This window comes from Nestor notabilis, unplaced genomic scaffold (genome assembly GCF_000696875.1).
Source record: "Nestor notabilis isolate BGI_N333 unplaced genomic scaffold, ASM69687v1 scaffold5601, whole genome shotgun sequence".
Lineage (NCBI taxonomy): Eukaryota > Metazoa > Chordata > Aves > Psittaciformes > Psittacidae > Nestor > Nestor notabilis.
In genome coordinates this window covers 27,219-27,542 of record NW_009915034.1, presented here as the reverse complement: position 1 = coordinate 27,542, position 324 = coordinate 27,219, and the positions used below count along the sequence as shown (strand labels likewise).

The 324-nt window shown below is 63.6% G+C and overlaps 1 protein-coding gene across 1 annotated transcript in view; it reads left to right on the top strand.

Annotated features, from left to right (window-relative positions):
* Window positions 1-142: 142 nt before the first annotated feature.
* The window catches only part of LOC104413036 (phospholipid-metabolizing enzyme A-C1-like), a 1,587-nt gene continuing 1,405 nt past the window's right edge, over window positions 143-324 (top strand). Inside the window, exon 1 of the mRNA XM_010023926.1 lies at window positions 143-292. Coding sequence (XP_010022228.1) covers window positions 143-292 — 150 coding nt within the window. The remainder of the gene's footprint in view (window positions 293-324) is intronic.

Sequence of the window (324 nt, the reverse complement as noted above, 5' to 3'; positions counted from 1 at the left end):
CGTGCCAGTGGCAGGCCTTAATGATCTCCCTGCCTGCAATCTCCCAGCAGATGCCCTGTGGACATCCCAGACCTCCCCTCCACCGTGCCGTGCACTGAGCCTGGCCAGCGAGAGGGACATGTCCTGACCTTGAGCTCTGGAGATGGCAGCCATCGAGAGCTTCAGTGCCACCCACCCCGGTGACCCTGAGCCCGGGGACCTCATCGAGATCTTCCGACCAGCTTACCAGCACTGGGCCCTCTACCTGGGGGATGGGTACGTCATCAACGTGACGCCTGTAGGTAAGGCTGGGGCAGGCTGGCAGGGGGCAGATGGGCCTCTGTG